This window comes from Sceloporus occidentalis, unplaced genomic scaffold, assembly GCF_023333645.1.
Source record: "Sceloporus occidentalis isolate IW3139 unplaced genomic scaffold, rSceOcc1.0.p SCAF_19, whole genome shotgun sequence".
Lineage (NCBI taxonomy): Eukaryota > Metazoa > Chordata > Lepidosauria > Squamata > Phrynosomatidae > Sceloporus > Sceloporus occidentalis.
Window position 1 is genome coordinate 6,321,697 of NW_028316999.1, and position 14,914 is coordinate 6,336,610.

General features: G+C 38.4%; 1 protein-coding gene across 2 annotated transcripts in view; it reads right to left on the bottom strand.

Annotated features, from left to right (window-relative positions):
• The window catches only part of LOC149302355 (dystonin-like), a 220,535-nt gene that overhangs the window by 22,489 nt on the left and 183,132 nt on the right, over positions 1 to 14,914 (bottom strand). For both annotated transcript variants that reach the window (XM_089482516.1, XM_089482517.1), the window contains 19 exons: positions 14,457 to 14,541; positions 12,727 to 12,968; positions 12,394 to 12,600; positions 10,223 to 10,342; positions 10,029 to 10,136; positions 8,243 to 8,461; positions 6,642 to 6,845; positions 6,076 to 6,307; positions 5,555 to 5,781; positions 4,979 to 5,101; positions 4,791 to 4,892; positions 4,283 to 4,384; positions 3,764 to 3,937; positions 3,160 to 3,315; positions 2,554 to 2,751; positions 2,020 to 2,148; positions 946 to 1,116; positions 670 to 825; positions 302 to 508 (listed from right to left, as the gene is read on the bottom strand). In XM_089482516.1, the coding sequence (XP_089338642.1) occupies positions 302 to 508; positions 670 to 825; positions 946 to 1,116; positions 2,020 to 2,148; positions 2,554 to 2,751; positions 3,160 to 3,315; positions 3,764 to 3,937; positions 4,283 to 4,384; positions 4,791 to 4,892; positions 4,979 to 5,101; positions 5,555 to 5,781; positions 6,076 to 6,307; positions 6,642 to 6,845; positions 8,243 to 8,461; positions 10,029 to 10,136; positions 10,223 to 10,342; positions 12,394 to 12,600; positions 12,727 to 12,968; positions 14,457 to 14,541 (3,162 nt within the window). The remainder of the gene's footprint in view (positions 1 to 301; positions 509 to 669; positions 826 to 945; positions 1,117 to 2,019; positions 2,149 to 2,553; positions 2,752 to 3,159; positions 3,316 to 3,763; positions 3,938 to 4,282; positions 4,385 to 4,790; positions 4,893 to 4,978; positions 5,102 to 5,554; positions 5,782 to 6,075; positions 6,308 to 6,641; positions 6,846 to 8,242; positions 8,462 to 10,028; positions 10,137 to 10,222; positions 10,343 to 12,393; positions 12,601 to 12,726; positions 12,969 to 14,456; positions 14,542 to 14,914) is intronic.

Consider the following 14,914-nt stretch of genomic DNA (forward strand, 5'->3'; position numbering starts at 1 on the left):
TTGACTTTGTTCTAGACTACATCCGCTGCTATATCAGGGCACTGGTGTTTGGCTGCACATCCCTAGATACTCAACACCTGGGTGAGTGTGGTCGCCCTGCAACCAGGCCCTGTTCAACTCCACTACTGCACCGTAACTCCTGCACACAATCTTTGGGCGCGCTGGGTCTTTTAGTCATCTGTTTGGACCCAGTCCGTGACACATATGCACACTACCTAGTGGATAAACCGGCCCTGTATTGGCTGCGTCTTATCTATCCGTTAGACATTCAGATATTGGGAAACAACTTATCTCAATTTACCTGTTTCGACCTTTTACGTGCATCGTCCAAAGCCCTTCCTCGCTCCAGTGATCTCTGTACCACATTTTCCCATCGGCTTTGCACACTGATTAGTAAATTTTTAATCAAAACCACATCTTGCTTTTGACTGAAGTATTTCAAGTGAGTCCCAGTCTTGTCTAGCTCCATAATCTGATCCTTGTGTGCATTCACTTCTGTCACAAATACCTAAAATGAGACAGCGAGCACTATTAACCTGTACCCGTACAGCATTGCTCATGGACATAGGAATTATATAACCAACTCATAAATTGTAATACATTTTAATCAATTACTACTGGGAAAAAGACACTAGGTAGCCGGTGCTCTGAAGTATTAGACCCACTAACCTTGTGTTCATCAATCTGAAACAGTACAGTATCAAGTACGAGGCTTGGTGGTGAAGCCATAGTCAGGGTCTGCTCTGCTTGAGTAAGCCAGTTAATAAAGTCCTGGAGAGAATTGTGAAATCCTGTTGCCGATTCGAGAGCTTCTTCTAATTTTGTCTAAAACAAACCAAAAGAAATGCAACAAGTAATGCTACTGCCGGGTATCAAACAGGTAATAAAAAAGGTCTACTTTTTTGGCTTCTTTTTCATATCACCCTCCGATAAATTTAGACATACCTTTCTCTCACTCAGCTTGGTTTCAACAGATTCCCATTTCTCTTTCAGGTTGTTTATATCTTGATCTACATTTGCTTCTGGGTCATCCATGCACCTTTCCATTAACTGTTGACTTTTAAGTACTAGATTCCTGTATGGACCTTCTTTAGCTTCAAATGCAGCATATAGTTCCTATACATTGTAAAAAAAAAAGACTTTTAATTACCATCCATGTTAGATTTTGATAAATTCACCACTCTGTCACACAGACAGGAACACGTCCCAAATCCTGTTGCACACATAACACGGAATGGAAGTTTGAAATCATACTGCCCAGCACATGTTCTTTTAAGTAAGAATGCATGGGGCAGGACTGAGCATGGCTAGACGTTGCTCCCGTGCCCCAGAGAAAGAGCCCCAGGTATGGAGCAGACCCATTCTCGCAATTAAAATGTCTGGTAGTTATTGTATTACATTCAATGCATGCTGGATTTCGGAATCTGCGTGAGCACAATGATAATTTATTTAGCAAACAATTTAACAGAGAAGGATTCCAGCAATAGCCTGTCTATCTTTGGAACTAAACTGCCTGTTGTTCAGCATCCTGGAGCCCTTTGACCTAAAACGTGTGAGCTGAAGTGGCGTTTTTGGAAGTTTTCAAAACAAGACTGCAAATTGAAATATTTTTATTATTTTTTTTATTTTTTTTTACAAAAACAACTATTAAAGCACAATTGAGTGGGATATGTACAATGTATTTTACATTCCGCTCAAGAAAAATAACCTGGAATATAAAATATAACAAACACATATATTTATATATTCTCAAATAAAGTTTACAAAAACACAGATTTTTATGAATTCTGTATTCTACCTGATGATTTTCAGCATCTCTTACTCAACAGAGTTTATGGTCGCTTTCTTAAGATTATTTATGCATTAAATCCCAATCACTCTATACACAATATACTTTGTCTGCATAGGTAAAAATCAGAAGATGACATTTTATTACAAATGGTTTGGTGGTGTAGGTTTAAAATATTGCTGTATATGGCATTTTTCTAGTTCAGTATAAACCTAGATACAGGTTCTTACCAGATGAGCATTGAGCTGCTCTCGAGCGGTTTCTGGTAACCCTCCAACGGGCTTGGATGTCAGTAAATGACGTTCAGTGTCTGTCAGCCATTGATGCATTTCTTCAATTTCACTGTGCAAACCTTGGGCCTATATTACAGAGCATAGATCACTATTAAACAAATGTCAGGGATATAACATAACGCAGGCCGTTGTAACAAAGTCAACAGATACTTCTGGGTTTCCTGCAACGGCAGATAGTTTACTATATATTCATATGGAATTGCAGAAGCCGAGGCACTTTAGAAGCAAAGTAGGATAACATATAAATTAAGATAAAAATTCTCTTGATGTATAATCCATCTGGTAGAGCAGGCAGAACTTTTCCGATAGATGGTAACGATCTACAATCGTACTTATTATGTGCATTACAGATAGCTGAGTAACAGTTACAACTTGAGCATCCCAAATAATGAAATAAGTGAATAAACTACTAGATTATAAGACTGGCACGCATATATAACCAGACCACTGTCCCCACCGTTCATTTTGTACCTGGAAAAGTGCGCTGTCCAGCTGTTTCCTCCTCTCTTCTGTTTTGCTCAGGACCTTTTGCCACCGTTGGCCCAAAGTCTCCAGCCTGCTCTGTAAACTGCTTGCTTCTTCCCCCCCAGTAGATTCGATAAGATCATTGCCTGCCTTCATGACCGTTTCTACACTGGACTTATGTGCCAGGACATCATTTTGTAGTACCTGGTTTAACAAATGCCAAAGTTACAAAGAACATTTTAAATAAACTTTTTTAAAACATAACTTGTTGCTCATAAAGGATTTATCTTATTGTACATTTTTTTTATATTACGAATTTTAATGTTAGTATACATTTTCAGTCCCCCTGTAGGATCTGGCGCCCTATAAACAAAATTGTAATGAAATGTACAAAAGTCTCCATCTCTGTAATGTTGTCTACACTAAGAATGAACATGTACCCATGCATGCAATATGTGTACCAACTTTCTGTTAGTGTAAGTTAATATGGAGTGATTACATTGGTTTCTTTTTGCAAAGTTACTTCTGAGAGGCATCAAAACACCTTCTGAGCAGGAAGCCAATAAAAAATAAAATCATTATCTCATGCGAATATGGTATTTCACAACATACATGGTGTTTTGCGAGTTCGATCTCAATTGTCTTGGGATCACCGCCAACGGGTTTCTGCTCACTTAGCAGTCCTTCTGTGTGTGTCATCCATGTTAACAGCTCGTCTAAGGCATGCTGGAAGGGTCCCAAAGCCAAGAGCGCGCCTTCCAGTTTGTGCTGAAGTGGAACAGAGTCCATGTTAAAAACCAAGCAAGATGATTTTATTGTAATCCTTTAGGCCCGCCCTGGATATCGATTGGGCACCATAAAGATACATTCACACACAATATCAAAACAATTCAATCTCCGGGGAACAGAGAAATAAAACTGTGGTAAGTACCCATGAAATCATCAATACAACATGGGGCAAAGGATGGCGCCAGGATAACAGTGGTCTAGGATACATATCCGCGTTTATATGTGTCTAGTAACATACAAAATGCAGCTGTCCATGTCTATATCACACAGCACCCTTCATATAATAGACATTATTCTTTCCATGGGAAAGGCTGTATATTTAGAAGCACAATGAACGTGGTGAATAATGAATCACTCGGTAGAAGTGTATCGTTTCTTCATATGCACCTTATCTATCTAACAATAAAGATTGTTGGTTTCTTCATACCTGTCGGTTGATAATTTTACCCTCAAGGGATCGCCAAAAAAGTTTGAGCTCTTTCAAGGAATCTTCAACAGCTTGCTTATCACTCTTCTCTGTCACTTTCTTCAGCAACAACTCTTTTTGATGATTCAACCTTTCCAGTTCTATTTGCTGTTGATACGCATCCGTCTTGAATTGCTGTAGAGAAACGTGAAGTTACCGTTAAATATACTGAAAGCATACAGCTTTCTTATACAGAGCCTCAATATTTATTGAATGTTTTTCTTTAATCGAAGAGAGCAGCTTAATAATACAGAACTAATATGTCATTTAAAGTACAAGCTAAATATACACTATGATAAAGAAATAAAGTGTAAAGCTGGGTGCACAAGTATACATTTACTTACAAATCACAGTAATATCAGTGGGATACCTAATATAATCCCATATTCAGCAGTAAAACTGTACCACAATTCTTTACGACAAGGGGCTTTTCTGTTAAGCAATTTTTGGGTTTGGAAAACCAAAAAGATCAGTTCTTACCTTCAGCTCCACAATTTGCTGCTTCACTGTTTCTAAGTCTGTTCCAATAGGCGGCATCGTGTCTACTTTCCCTGTTGCGATGTCCACCCAGTCAAACAGGGCCTGTATAGGTTATAACATAATGTGTATCAAACATGCAATAAGACAAAGGAGCTACAGACAGCGGATTCAATGGCAGTTCTGTGATTTAAGATGAAGTTCTGCATCAGTTTACCAAGAGGCTTTCTGGGACACAATATGAACTAGTGTTGATGTAAAATGGACCCTAAAATAAATCTTACTGAAATGGGGAAATCAGGTTTTTAAACTCACCATATTATATTAGTAATATAATTTATATTATTTTATTACTTTTTCTAAAAAAAAGATGGAGTTTAATCATCATTGTAGATACTCTGGAAATCTCCTCTAGCAGATGTACACACCAAAATCAAACAAAAAAGAATAAATGAAGAAGAGGTCAATGTCTCACATAATAAGTGGTAAGACATGTTTTATTGTATAATACCTGAAGGCCATCTTGAAACTTCACTGCCGCCTGCATAGCTTCCTCGAGCTTCTGCACTCGTTCGTTCCAGGTTTTATTTAGGGTGTCCCAGGCAGAATTAAGCTGAAAATCAAATAACATTTAACTCAAGGTCTATGAACCATACGCATCAATATTTACATGATTCTGTGAAACATTTTAATACATACCTCATCTATGTTTTTATTCACGACGGGTTTGTCAGGTTCACCACACGCAATGGTCAGCTCAGACCCAAGGTTAACGACAATATCCAGTTCTTCTTGTAACCCATCAATTTCTTCTCTTATTACCTAGCACATTATAAACAGACAGGTGACTTTTATTATGGAAAGAAAACAGCACAATTCCTCACTCACAAAACATTGAGCGGTTCCAATGAGTAAGAGAACCACCACAGTAGTTATCAGCCTTTTAGTCCCAGTTCCCTTGCAGTCAATAATAATAATAACCAAAGAACCATTTGTTGGGTCGACACTTGTGTGAAATGAAGCTAAATCCAGATTAGAGAACAAGGCCGCTTCATTTGACACATGTTACTGTGTTTGTCATTGCCCCAAAAACAGACCTTGGGATCTGTATTTCAGTAAGTACCATGTAAGCCAAGATCAAAAAGCAAATAATAAAAAGAAGACAACATGCTGTCATATGACATTTTGCCTTAAGTGGTTATTATGTATGGAATATGCCAAACAGAGCTGTTTCGCCCCATCTGACCCTGGTGTCTCATGTGTCTTAAATCTCACCTCCGCGGCTTCTTGTTGCTGTTTTACTACAGAAGGATCAACCCCGGGTTCATCAAGTTCCCGGATAAAATCTTGGGTGTCCTTAATGGTGGCAATTAAAGCAATGTGGTCACACCAGAACTTCTCTGCCAGCTCCATAACGTCCAGCAACTGGGCCTCTCTTTCCTCTGTCAAAGCCTGGATGTCCTCCCAGATAAAGACCATTTGGTCAAGCTTATCTTGGACAGCTAAAAAAAGAAGAAACTCACTATATAAATATTTGCTTCAGCAGCTTAAATCATTTCAACTAAAACAATTCAAATGATGTACTTTTTAGATGATTGTGACTCTACAAAACTGCAATTAAAGCTCGAATAATGCATAAATTATTGTAACCATAAACAGATCTTAGCTCTAGCCTTTATCTTGCCAAAAACACATTTCATAACAATGTCTCAAGAAAAAAAATTATTATTAACTCCAAACCTAACTTTGGCACAATATGACAGATTGTTTTGTTGTTGTTTTAGAGAACACATTACCTTTGGCTGAGATATCCTTATCAGCACCTTCTGAACGAGCAATCATTTCCTCCCCGCGCATCTTGAGCGTTTCATAGACAGGCTGAAGCTTTTGCAGCTCTACGGACACATTTTTATTATCGCTGATCTGCTCTCTAATCTTCTCGCACTCTGCGGAGATGGAAGGTGGCTGCCTCAAGCGTTCAGCTATGCGTTGTAGGCTTTCAAGTGTCGGGTCGATCTTGTCATGAAACTTGTTGGGGGGGAAAAAAAAAAAACCACACGATTAGGTGCCACAAAATTATGCTCATAAACATAAAAGTGAAGTGATCTATGTTCTAGTAATATATGTCCCTTTATGCTTTCCATATTATATGGCCATCACCTAATTAAATAAATAATGTGAATGGATACTGAATGGATAACGAAGAGCACAAACATCATCTGGTAAGTTTATAAGCCGCCCGCCAAAGAACTGACAAGTGAGTGCTATTTTAGTTGAATTATAGACCCTTCTAGCATTCAGTATGACCTGTGCCGAAAGTATGCTAACAATAGAGTGACCTGAAAGTTCCTGGCACCAATACCTGTGAGGACTGTGAAATGGCTTCGTCCAAGGCCACAGCCCGTTTCTTCACAGCCTCTTTGATGTCACAGTATAGTGCGTCGGCCGACACATATTTCTCTTCGATGAGGAAGCCTTCTTCAGGGCTGAGTTCTAGGAGTTGCGGCCCAGTTTTATTCATCTTATCTATATGAGGTTTGTGTTCAGCGATGAGCTCACGGAGTTGCTAGGACAAAACATAAATGGGTTACTTGTTTTTACAATTACAGCACTTTTAATGCATCCAACTGGCGAAGTACAGTAAACATATTTATCCTCTGAGACATATAAAGCAAAAGGCACATGATATATGGACATGTGTAATCCTTATTTTAAGACTGTCTGTATGCGTCAACTACAACTCTACTTGTTGAACACAGGACTGCTAAGGCAGGAATGAACATATGGACAGTAAGTCACACACTACATTACAAGACTGGCTACAAAGTACAGGGTGCATGGTGTGTCTGATGGCTAGTTCAGCAAATGAAGACACCTGAGGTCTAATGTATAGCCAAAGGCTGTTTAAGGTATCAACGCAAAATATCCAGTGACTCAAATGAGCTCTAAACAACTCTCTAAAACTGTTATTTTTACAAATTATAAAACATCAGGGTCTCTTGCATTTGAGTAAGTGTTGTAAAAAAGAGCTGTAACGTCTCTGATCATCTGTAGGATAAGGTAGGTCTCACATAGGTTTACATGTACATTGTAAAAGGTGCTGGCCTACAAACTACGTGCCAGAGGGTAACACACCAGTGACAATCAAAACGCTAAATGCTATATTTTTCTTAGAACAAAACTCTAAATGTATAACAGCATGGAACTGACTTGTGCAGATAATATATCATCATTAAGAATAGTTCTACAAAACAGTCCAAATATTTTAAAGAGTGGACATGAAATACTTTGATAGATGACTATTAAAGGAAGAGTAAAACCCTTGAATTAAAAGCCAGAGTTGAGGCATGTATGAGCTGGAACTCCGAATTTAACAAATAAGCAATCCTTGTAAGTGACTAATTCAGCAAACTCTTTGTTTTCATAAAAATATAACCCTCAAAACCCTCTGGAGACCAGAACGTGTTTACAATGGTCTTGCAATACAAACATTGGAAGATTTTTAGTTTTGGAAAACTATTCAAAGCAACAAGTGATGGAGACGCTCCAATCCACCAGGGAGAAACACACTGTTAGCACAATTAAGCAAAACCATGGAGTGGTCTTATATTTAAAAATGTATTATATATTTATTACATTTAAACTACCATGCGTGAAGAATACCAGGATACCATCTTGGTTACCACATATAATAATACTACTACTAATAGTTTAGCTATAAATACTACATGCTACCGCACACATGAAGTAGTATCTGTCTAGTCTATGCTGCACTAAAATGTACTTTATCTTTAACATAACTGACAATAGAGGTTGCTTTCCAGGTTGTCTAGGTTGCTTTCCAAGGATTGTGAAGTAAATGAACATTACAAACAGGTTTGTACGGGTCCTCGGGGACAACCATTTCCTACTGTAGAGGAGAAAGCTATTAGAGAAGTCACCACTGCTCATGGAAACTCTTACCCGGATCTCTTCTTGCTGATATTTCAGAGTGTCATAATCCAGAGCTGGTGCGGGAAGCTGGGAGATGACGCGCTCCGTTTCCATTAACCACGGCCATAGTTCCTCGCAGGTCTCCCAAAACTGGCTGACTAAGGATACGGCTCGTTCCAGTTGAAGGCTCCTTTCAGCGTTCAAGTGACAGATGTCATCGTACTTCTTCACCAGGTTTCTCAGCTTGCTCTTTAGTGGGAACATAAATATAATTTTTTTTTACATGTTCATGGAATCCAACAACTATGATAAAGTGTAGCAGAAAACCCCCCAAATGTTTATTAATCATTAAATTATAGGGAGCAATCTATAACATAAACGTCAATAATGTATGCATATACAATAAGATTATGTTGGTTCTGTATGGTTGTTTTATGTAGTAGTTTGTAAAGTGAAATCCATGCCCATATGGGTTGCCTGTTATATTCCTGTCTCTTCATCATGAAAGCACTTTAATTCAATGTTTATGACGAGGGTAGGCACATTTTCCGATGTTTTATGACATAAGTAAGCAAAATCTATTCATTTTTATCAATGTGAAAGCTAGATAGAAGAGGGAATGTGAGTTATTAAGTTGATATAAATGTTAATGCTTTATTTTATAAAGGTTTATATTTAAATATCCCACCTCACTATAACAGCTTGGCGGTAACATAGTATAACCACTTACAGGCTTCATGCATTTAAAGTCCCTTCCAAATCCATGTGTCTCACTATAGCTTCCCATCCAACAAACCAAGTACTGTGCATGTCCTATCGTCTAGACCTTCTAGAGTACTGATGGCCAACAGGCAGACTGGGAGTTGCAAGTCCCCCTCGAGCATTTTTAGTTTTCATACATTATTGACATCACTAATTTATTCGGTCCAGCCTCCGGAGGCATCTCAAGTTCTAATAAAAAGTTGGACAACACTGTCCTGGAGAATTGAAATATAGTTGTTGAAGCCAGATATTTGTACAGTCAGGCATGGAAAGCTATTCTATGTTTTTTTATGATTCAACCACAGCTGACTCATTAAATATCTGGTCTTTGTTTGGACATTTTTTTTGTATTACATGCAATATATTTATAATTATTTTACAACATTTATATTGGCATTCGGTATCCACTTGGCCTTTTCCTACTGTATTTAAGTTACACACCACCAAGAAAATAATAGAATTCTGTCTCAAGAATCTGTCAAAGCGTCTGGCTGCAGCGCATAGCCAAACACCACAGGCGTGCAATCATACCCCTACGCGGCCAATGCATAGGTAAACTGGAAACTTTTTTATTTTAGGAGATTTATAAAAAAAAGATAACTTAAAGGTATCATGATGACAAATTAAAAAAAAGTATAACTAAATTTGACGTGCCTGCAACTTGTCATGGATTACAAAGAGATGAGCAGTACAGTAAGAATCCAATCAATCTCTGCTTAGAATGTACAAAGCAACACTTTGAGGCCGATAATTCCATAATGAGAACAGTGGCAGAAAACAGAAGGTCGCAGGAAAAGGTAAAATAGTCCTGGCTAAAATTAAACACACTAGTGTGTAAACGACTAACTTACATACAGTAAGGTCCTAGAGACTGTGTATGCTTTTGCTCCATGCATTCTCGGCCATTCAACGAAGGAAACTGGAAAGATGCTGATGGCACTGGGAAAGTATCATTGTTTTTCAATGTTGACGTCTCATCAAAACCCCTTGTGACATCCGCCCCAAAAGGGCTTTCTACATATTGAATGTTGATAATATTTAGACAAAACTGTACCTTCATGGACTGCTTTTCTTCTTCGTTTAATGTATTCATAACCTCCTCTCCTGAAGCAACCAGTTCATCAATGGTATCCTTGTGTCTTAAAATTTCCATTGCGAATCCCTAAAAATATAAAATTGCTGGTGAGTTTCTGTCCGTCTAGAGTGGCATTAGAAACACATTCCCGCATCGTGACCATGTTACGTTACCTTTTGCATCTGGAGTTGTGCTACAGCCTGGTCTTGCTCGAGGCCAATGTGACCCGCAGCTATCATTTTATTTTCAGTTTCTTCGGTCCAGGACTGCTCTGCACTAACTGCTTGCTCAAACTAAAACAAAAGACACATGTTTAAATTATTATTATATCTGGCAAATAAGGTAGTGGATAGTTAGATATAAAAATAATGTATATTTTTAACCCCTCAATCTTCCAACAGACAAGAGCATGCCTTATTACAATAGCGTTTTAGATTCTCCTGGGGCTCTATGAAAAAAATATTTCATTTCTAGAGCTCAATACATAAGGGCATTTTGCCAATGCATGTAAGCAAATCCCTTTTTTCTGGCACAAATAACACAAAACTCTGATAGTAAAAAAGACACGAGTTGAGTAATGGCAGCCAAGTTCTTACTGGTGATTTAGTTATTATGTCATGAAAAATGTTTTCAGTGCTTTACAGATTAATGTAAACTCCTTTTATCAGTGAAAACCATGCATTATCCTGTAGCATGAAGTTGAATATATTTTTTGCCAATATATGAAGTCGTTATATAAAACAATAAAAAGTAATATTAATATTGCGGCAGTATTCATAGTAGTCACATTTATGTTTTTTTATGGTCAAAATTGCAATTTAAAATACACTGCAGCATTTCTTTCTAATTGAAAGCTGTTCTCTGACTAAATGCATTTCTATGTAAACAATACTTGGTAGTTTTGAATCTTCCAGCTCATTAATAACTAGATCACATGGAAGACACAAAGTGACGAGAGCTGGGAACCCTTAGTTTTTTAAGGCGTTGTTCACCTTCGCTATCAGCATGTCTTATGTGTCTTCACACAATTCTCACACTACACCACCGGGAATATGTACTGCATGGTTTTGAACCAATACCAATTGCAATACAGCCAGTAGCTACCATACTGATGTTGGAGTCATGTATATCAGTCCCTGAGGTGGAGCAATTGGGCAGCAGGACGGGCCAGTACTCGATTTCCCTTCCTAGACAAATGTCCATGCCAGATTTTGACTATCCAGTCCAAGATTTTGATGAAGCCTGCGACAGGTGCAGGAAATGGACACTTAAATTCCCTGAAGTCACAGAAGACTGAGTCACGTTGAGGAGAGGAGAGGAGAGGAGAGGAGAGGACGTTCCCCTTTGCTCCCAGGGCAAGGAGAGTCCCTAAAGGATCCCTAAGCCAAGTGTGGGCTACCTACCTAGAGCTATGTATGCACAGTCTGAGGGAGGTTTTCCAGAGCCTGGCTTAGCTAGGTCTGGCAGGGATAAGGTAGTGGATAGTTAGGCTGGTCAGTCTGGGCCAGGAAAGTATAGGTCAGACAGGGCTCTGATTAGTTTGGTAGAATATTGTTGTTCCTGAGCCTTATAGCCATAGAACACCATCCAAAAAGTTACTACATTGACCCTCAGCTAAGTGGTTGTGTCAAGATCCTGTTCTTAGGGGTGACAAAGGCCTTCTCCGGGCAATATATCAAATGCTTAGGGTACTTAGGGTCAAGATTTAGGCTAACAAAAAATCTTGAAATTACATGATGTACAAACCAGTTCTTAATCCTTATCTCACTAGCCTAATCACCAACCTTAAATTTAAGATCTGCTACATGGCACATTGGTATTCAGCAGAGGAATACTGTGTAAGTGAATAGTGTCTTAATTCATGCAAACATGAAGCCAGATAGTAAGACATGTTTAGTGAGGAGTACAATGCCATTAGACAAGCTGTAGATTCATATATGTACGCTTATTAAGTCTGTCTGCGTGAAGAAGAGATAAGGAGGGCTGAGTGATGGCTTCTTTTGATAAACTCAGGTCAGTGCCTGCCACACATAAGAGAGTATAACAATAAAGTAATAAGCAGGCACACAAATAGCGGAATGGCTATCTGGGGCCTTTTGATCTGAATAGCACGGAGTAGACTCCAACAATGGAACAGATGGCTATAAGAATATACAAATTAGCTTTGCTCCACATACTAAATATCTCCCTAGTTTGGACAAATTCCTTTCAAGCTATTCTTTTGTCCATGCACGTCAAATGGATAGCAACATTACTTTTTTACAGAACGTATGCTTTTGTCTAGAGACATGACAGCTTTTTTGTTTGTTTTTCTTTACATGCTGTAGAGATTGTTATTCTGTACCTGTTGAGTTCTCAGTCTGGCAGCATCTATCTCTTCGACCATTTGTGTTACAGTGTCATTTACTAATCGGTAGCGCTCATTATCCTCCGTTACCATCCGGTCGAGTCCTCCTCGCGCTCTCCAAGGCACAAGTTCCAACAAAGCACTGCTGACTTCGTTTAAGGAGTCGAGCAAAGACTTATTAGACTTTGCTTCATGTTTCAGCGCCTAAAAAAGCAGAGGAATTAGAACTATAAATATACCGATTATATATAACATACTGTAACAGTGCCATGTAACTAGAAGCTAGTGAACGTTATTGTCTGGGTGCACTAAAACTTGAATGAGCTTCACCTTTTTTCTTTCATGAATGAGGCTCAGTTCCTCTGGTGTATTGCTTCCTACTTCATACTTCTTCAGCTGATCTTCCACCTTGTCTAGCCACCGGCAGAGTTCCTCATGTGTGGAGTGGAACTGGGTTGAAAGACGAAGAGCCTGTTCAAGGACCTTGGACACTTCTGAGCTTAACTTTGTGATCTCGGAATATCTTGACTTAATTCCATCCAGCTTTTCTTGAATGACGACAACTTCATCACCTAATGTATTATAAGAAAATATAAACAAGTCGTTGTAAGTGTGTAACTCTACAATTACCAGGACGAAGTATAAATTGTTGTACATTAATTTAGTTATTACACAAAGGCTTCTTATAAAGTGATTTCCTAATGTAGCATTTCTAGCATTTATTTCTGGAAGACTTGAGAGTCAGAGGCCAATGGATTATGGACTGATTAAATGGATTAAACGTTGAAACTAACAAACAATACATTACAACATACTAAACATTGAGCTCATTCAAATGGCCAAAATAAATATTAAAACTGAATGCCCTATTCTTAAGTAACCCTTGTTTTAACATTTTTCATTCTACAACACAAACTTCCAGTCTTCGGCAGCCATTAACGTAGTGGTCACTATAAGAGTGGAAACTGTCCAGGAGAGATATTGTGTTCAGAACCCATTTGGCAATCGGACCAGACAGACAAGAACATGCAGTCATATTTTTAACCTTGTTTTTGGTCTGCGTTTCTTGAATTAATTTTTATTTAAAATAGCACGGTTTCTGTATGCCAGTCTCCAGTGAGTTGTTGGCAGAATAGTTCAAGAAACTGGGTCTCAGCCCAACCCGGGATGATGTCTTGTATGATAAACAATTTGTCAGGAAGCAGAGCTTGTTTTCACTTTGTCAAATGGGGCAATCAATCCAAACAAAACGCTGCTAACGGCACTGAAATGCTTTCGGCTGTGTTAAAGGGAAATGGGCTGCACACGTCCCTTTACATGTCTGCAAACAGTAGTGATGAGACGGCTGATCTTCTATTATGTTTAAAGCAATCTCCACACCTTAATCCGCATGTATCCAAATAAATGCATGGCTGTTACAATGTGTGCAATCTTTAAAGGGAATCACAACATATGCATATTTATATGTTGACTCAAGCAATGTATGAGATTCAGTGAGATTTTTGATGTTTTCGCATTTAGTATGTCTCTTATCACACTAGACTACCATAATGAAATAAAAATTAGCATCACTGATTTTATTCGCTAAGGTAAATTACATTAATACGCTTAGGGGGCTCAGGAATGTCATCAGGAAGCATCTAAATTTAGTCCTAACATGAGGACTATGGTGCAATATGGCTTTAAGGTGCATCTGGCATAACACGGGACTATATCACGGAAACCATATTTAAAAGCCAAAGATATTTAAGTGGCATGCATTCCCCACACACTATCATAAAGATAATGAACACTTATGGGCGCTGAGTGATAAATGCAACAGGTCACGGTAGGTTAAAATATTTCATAAATCACTCTCAAAAAATTAGATCCGCGTATAATCCTTTTTTTGCAACCATATCCAATTAGGGTCATAAAACATTTTCAAACCTTGGAAAAAGACCATATGGCATACACATAGAGCTACAGACCCAGCTCTGGTTACACCGTGCCATCAGTAACACAATAACTTTCTACAGCACTCGTTACCTTGTTAATACCAGGGGGGTAAAAACACTCACCGGTGGTTTGTTTCAGGAGTTCCAAACCATTTTTGATGGCCTGGTCCACATTTTGTTTTCTCAGAGTTATGTCTTCCTGAAGGAGCTATAAACAAGCATAGCCTGAATGAGAACCACTCGTCTATTTTATACTTCAGTGAGCTTAATCTACATATAACTAGATAACAGCGAGTAAAATGTGAGCAGGTCAGAAGGGTTGTTTCTAAGCAAGCATACAGCAGTTATAGACACATAACATACAGCAGTTATAGACGTACCGTACAGTCAGGATCATACAGAATGCTAGCCGTATGTTAATAACTCACTAGCTAGCTTTTGTTCAACTATATAGAGGCTACCATAAGGTTCTTGAGGACATATCACTGCTCCAGAATTGATTCTTTCAGTATCATTGTGCGTCTCATTTTTTTGGACAAAAATATGCTATTATTTTTTGGGAGGCAGCACTCATATACTAT